The sequence below is a fragment of the Monoraphidium neglectum genome (genome assembly GCF_000611645.1).
Source record: "Monoraphidium neglectum strain SAG 48.87 unplaced genomic scaffold scaffold02575, whole genome shotgun sequence".
Classification (NCBI taxonomy): Eukaryota; Viridiplantae; Chlorophyta; class Chlorophyceae; order Sphaeropleales; family Selenastraceae; genus Monoraphidium; species Monoraphidium neglectum.
The window spans coordinates 1-5,287 of record NW_014011053.1 but is presented as its reverse complement, the minus strand read 5'-3'; the positions used below and the strand labels follow the sequence as shown (position 1 = coordinate 5,287).

Below are 5,287 nucleotides of genomic sequence, written 5' to 3'. Positions count from 1 at the left end.
AGCAGCTTCCTTTGTTTTGCAGCCTCGCACCTCCTAAAACCAGCACATTTGTGCTCGTGGATCACCTGCCCTGTCAGGGCGCCTCACTGTGTCAGTCCCGCCTCGTGCGTGACCCTCGCCCCCTCCGCCCTCCCACTGTGAACATCACTTTCCAACCCTCAAAAACAGAGAGCTGTACGGCATCCTGGCTGGGCAGGGCGGGCTGGTCAACACCACCACGACACACATAGAGAGCTTCTCGGGTAAGGCACGAACAAGTTGGCTTGGCCGGGGCCGGACCAGATCGTGTGTGTGAGTGTGTATGTGTGTGTTTGTGTGTGTGTGTGTGTGTGTGTGTGTGTGTGTGTGTGTGTGTGTGTGTGTGTGTGTGTGGTGTGTGACGCAATCCTTGGGTCGCACGGGCAGGAGCGGCCAACCCCTTTTCTGCGCACGCTTGGACTCTAAAAAAGTGCCATTTGCGGCGTGTTGCAGTGTGCTTGAGCCAAACAGCTGAACACACGCTGTCCTGCTGCCCCAGACCTCCCACACGCACCCCCTCTTCCCCACGCGCGCGCACACGTGCGCGCCTGCGCGCGCGCACACACACACACACACACACACACACACACACACACACACACACACATACACACACACACTCACACGCACGCCTGTGAATGCATTTGGATCCCTGTCGCCCTGCATCCGACCGCCGCGGCCCGCCCCAAATCCCCTCGCAGGTGGCAGGGCTCTGGGTCATGCTGGGCATAAGCGTCCTGGCTGCAGGTCTGATGCTCTGCGTGCACTCTGTGCAGCGGCGCCACAGGCACGTGTCGCGAGTCGTCAGCAAGGTCCCTGCCGGCCTGCGCACCATCTCGTCGCGCGTGTTCTCGCGCAACGGCAGCAGCGCGGGCGTCGAGCGCGTTGCGCGCGAGGGAGACGGCGCCGGCGCGGCGGCGGACGACGCGTGCGTCGTCGCGCGGCGGCGGGGGGACAGGGTGTGATGCGGCGCTCGTGCGGCGGCCGGGCTGGTTGCCTGCATGGCCATGGCTGGGGCTGAAAGGAGTGGGCTGGAGTCAGACCAGGAATTGTGCACAGAGACAAGTGTCTTACAATGAATAATGTATAAACAGAAGCGGCGCCTGCTCGTGTGCCCGCTGATGGCGCTCCGCACAGTCCGATGCGGTCTTCACCGCGCTGCAAGGCAAGGCAGCCTGTTGTGCTTTGATGCGCTCTCGCGCCTCAACACCAGGCCGCTCACAAAGTGTGTTGCTGCAATCCCATGATGCCCTCTCCCTCTCCCTCGACTGCTCTGGTTGCTTCCTCCTCCGGCGGCTGTTGGCGCTGCTCCCTTGCTGCTGCGAGTACTGTACACCCTTTGTGCAGCGGGCACCCTTGGTGCTGTGCAATCTGTCCTGCGTAGTCTCTCACGTGCTTTTGAACACAACTTGGCGTTTTGACCTGGATGTTTGACCTTCGCGTCTTCCATGTGCTCTGCTGTGCCCCGCGCACATGTGAGCACGTAGTGGGCCGCGCCCTCAGCAGAATGCGTTGCTTTATAACACCTTGCCAGACCGCTTTTGCTCCGCACTGTGTACTTGCTGGGTCGCTGTGAAAGCACTTTTCTCCACTGACCTTTTTGCTCTTCTCAACCCCATCTTCCGCACACAACAGTGTTCTGTGTTGCTGCAGGATCCACATACAACACCACATCACCGACAGAATTGTGTGACGACCGCATGACCTGCCGTGCGGAACAAGGTTGGGCCAACCTTGTTCCGCACGGCAGCGTGTCAGAGGCAGCCGTACAAAATTCTGTAATCATGCAGTCCACGACCCCCTCTTTCCTGCAACAGAACACACAGCTGGATAGGTGCAGGTCGATTTGGCAGCTGAATCATGTGCAAGCCGACAGACGTGGGAGGCTGCTTCTGGGCGCATGTAGCTTCGAGCAGCGTAGACCAACACGCACTTGACGCCTTCGCGCTCGTCTGCTTTGAACGGCGCGGGTGGGGGGCACCTGATCCCAGTCACACAGCGCCGATGCTTCAAAGCTCAACCCCACGAGCCTGGGTGGCTGCAGAAGCGGGCCATCCTGGGGCGCTGACGCAATTCAAGCGCAAAATCCTTGCACCCCCTCTCTACATACCCTGCTGGGTCGCCTTCAGTGACGCCGTCGGCGCCGCAGTCCAAGCACTTGCATATGAATGCACAATGGCAAGGACGCGGGCGGTGCGGCTGCGCAGACCTGCCGGCATGGACCAGCAGCAACCCGCAGCTCCAGGGCCCGTGGCATGCTCTGCTGGCGAGCCCGCCAACGCGGCCAGTCCTCGGCGGCTAGTGAGCTTGCGGCTGCACTGCCAAGCTGCGTTTAGCGGCTGGGTGAGGACCAGCACGCGCTGCTTCTCCTCGGTCAACTGCCTCTTCGAGATCTTGACCGATATTTACCCGCAGCACGATGTTACAGAAAGTGCCCGCAAAGCAGGCGGAGGTCGATTGTGCTGCAGTCCCACATCATTTAATTGGCATGCACAGCCCGATCGGCTTCGCACCCTGGATGACCCCGGTTGCCTCATTCCCCGGGTGCGCAACACCTCTGTCCAAAGGCGAGCGGCCGCGGCCCGCACTGCTACCGCCGCCTTCCCCTAGCAAACCTTCAGCCGCTCATCCGCCGCCGGCCCCGCCGCCGCCGCCGCCGGGTGAGCCGTGCTGCGCCTGCTGCGCGGCTACCCTCAGGAACACGCGCTCAAGGCTGCTCTGGCTGAAGCTGTAATCGGCCACCCCCAGCTCCCCCCTGCTCCCCTCTAAAACCCCAAACGCAGCAGCCAGCGCGCCGCCGCCACCGCCGCCGCCGCCGCCGCCGGTGGCGCCCGCCAGCGGCGGCAGGCGAACCAGCAGCTGCCGCGAAGCTGCGTCCGCCTCCGCCAGCGCCGCGCCCGGCCACGCGGCGCGGACGCGGGTCAGGAGCTCTCGGCCGCGGGCCTCGAACGCCGCAGCGCCCTCGCTGCCGCCCCTTGGGCCCTCCCCCTCGACACCACCACCACCACCATCAGCGCCAGCAGTAGCAGCAGCAGCAGCAGCAGCAGCGGGAGCGGCAGGCGCCATGCGCACTTCGAGCGTGTACCCGTCCCCGAACCGCTGCTTCAGCCGCTGCACGCGGCCGAGGCACGCCAGGCGGCCGGCGGCCATGATGGCGACACGGCCGCAGAGCGCCTCGCACTCCTCCATTGAGTGTGATGTCAGAATGACGGTGCGGCCGCCGCCTGCAGGCCCTGCTGCAGCGCGCGCGCGGGTCGCGGGCGCAGGTCGACGCGGGCGGGGGTGAGGGGCGGCGGGGGCGCGTAAGAAGGGGTGTATTTTCCACAGGGCATCCGACTTTGCGACGCGAGAGGAATGCCAGCCTCCCCAAGCAGTCTGCAAAACGAACGGCCGCCCCACCCACGCCGCGCGTGCCGGGGCAAAGACGAGCCGATGTGGGCCGGCGCGGCGCGCACCTGTGCCGCCGCGCCCCAGCGCGCCCTGGGGGGCCTTGCCGCCAACCTCCTCCTGGATCACGTCCCACAGCGCGCGGCGCGCGGCGGGGTCCTGCGGGCGGTCAAAGCGCCTTTGACTTTAAGACAGCCGACCCGTGGACGCTGGCGCTGCCAATGGTTTTCGCCTCAATGCACGCAGCAGCAGCCCGCACGCTTGGCTGCGCTCCCAAGCACCCCAAGCTGTGGAAGGCAAATTTCGAAAGGTCGGTGTATCAAAGGGACCTCCTGTTTTGCCCTGTGCGCACCATGCCCGTCGAAGGTTCGTCCAGCAGAACCACCGCCGGCGCCCCCACCAGCGCTACACCCACGCTCAGGCGCCGCCGGTTGCCGCCGCTGTAGCCGCCGGCGGGGCGGGCCGCGATGGGGGAGATGCCCAGGCGCCGGAGGAGGGGGGCGACGGCGGAGGGGACTGATGGCTCTGGGACGCCCCTCAGGCGGGCGTATAGGGACAGGACCTCGGCTGGGGTAGCATTTCATGTTTTTGGGAGGCGGGGATGGGGGCGGGAGAGGGGCAGGGAGTGTCAGCCGTGAGTGAGAACAGGGATGGGGGAGTTTGCGGGGTGGGGACGGGCGGAGACGCTTGCGTGTTGAGACAGGCATAGGCGGAAGCAGGCTTCAGGGTTTTCATATTCAGGTTTCAGGGTTGAGGGTTCAAGGGCACCCAAGGGGGCGGGCGAGGACGTTGGCGCCCGCCGACGCCAAGGGAAGCTTCCTCGATTGTGTGGGCGCGGGGGTGTCCCGTGGTATCATACTGAAAGCCCGAATCAGAAGGTGTGCGCCACGGCCCCGCTCCCTCCCTCCCTCCCTCCCAGCCCCTTGGCCCTGCTGGCGGCCCAGGGTTTGGGCGCACCAGGGGGAGCAGGGGGGGGGGCATGCGCTTGCTCGCTCACCGCCGGTCATGGCGGAGGGCAGGCCGTCGAACTGGGGGCAGTACCCGAGGGCCCGCCTCGCGGCGCCGCGGCGCAGCAGCACCGACGCGCCCGCCACCTGGGCGTCCCCGGCGTCGGGGTCGACCTCGCCTGTCACAACTTTGAAGGTGGTTGTCTTGCCGGCCCCGTTGGCGCCCTGTAATTCGATGTTGTGTGGGTGGCGGTGTGGGTGTGTGCTTACATGAAAGATTGTGTGTGCGTGTGTTTGTGTATGCCTGCGTGCGTGTGCTTGCGCAGGGGTTTGTGAGTTGCACAGACAAACACGCGCCATCTTGTATCCATCTTGGTGTTTGCGCTTTTTGAGCCCTGAAGACCCCATAAACCCCTATAAAGTTGCTCAAGCAGCGCCCACCAGCAGGCCGAAGCACTCCCCGGGCCGCACGCGCAGCCACAGGCCGGCGACAGCGGAGATGGGCGGCTGCCCGAGGCCTCCTGGGTACGACTTGCGCACCCCATCCAGCAGCAACTGCGGCGATTGTGGGGGTTGCGTGTTTTGCGATGTGGTGAGAGCGGGCGTTGCAGCATGCCTGGAGACTTCCAGGGCCGGTCGGGGGCGTTTGTGTGGTTTCATGAGTGGGTTGGCGTCGCCCCCAGACATGCCCCCCTCCCGTGCTCTTGCGCCGATGCCAAAGCTTTGTGGCGTGCCGAAATGAGGTGCTAGTATCACTGGGAACGTGGGCAACGCATGACACAACCCTTATGTATGAAATTTCAATGCATGCACACATGCACACTCACACACACAGACACACGCAGACACACGCGCGCGCGCGCACACACACACACACACACACACACACAATCACACACACACACACACCGAACCCACCCCCACTCACCGTGCAC

General features: G+C 64.7%; 2 protein-coding genes across 2 annotated transcripts in view; one reads left to right on the top strand and one right to left on the bottom strand.

Moving 5' to 3' along the window:
- Positions 1 to 983, top strand: part of MNEG_11063 (hypothetical protein) — a gene marked incomplete at both ends in the record, with an annotated part of 3,695 nt that extends 2,712 nt beyond the window's left edge. Inside the window, one exon of the mRNA XM_014040466.1 lies at positions 720 to 983. Within this exon, the coding sequence (XP_013895920.1) occupies positions 720 to 983 (264 nt within the window). The remainder of the gene's footprint in view (positions 1 to 719) is intronic.
- A 1,660-nt stretch (positions 984 to 2,643) lies between these two features.
- MNEG_11062 (Retinal-specific ATP-binding cassette transporter) lies at positions 2,644 to 4,723 on the bottom strand (the record flags this gene model as incomplete). Its single annotated transcript, XM_014040465.1, has 5 exons — positions 2,644 to 3,254; positions 3,474 to 3,564; positions 3,758 to 3,972; positions 4,403 to 4,577; positions 4,700 to 4,723. 5 exons carry the CDS (start codon positions 4,721 to 4,723, stop codon positions 2,644 to 2,646), a joined length of 1,116 nt encoding a protein of 371 aa, XP_013895919.1.
- Between the last annotated feature and the right edge of the window lie 564 nt (positions 4,724 to 5,287).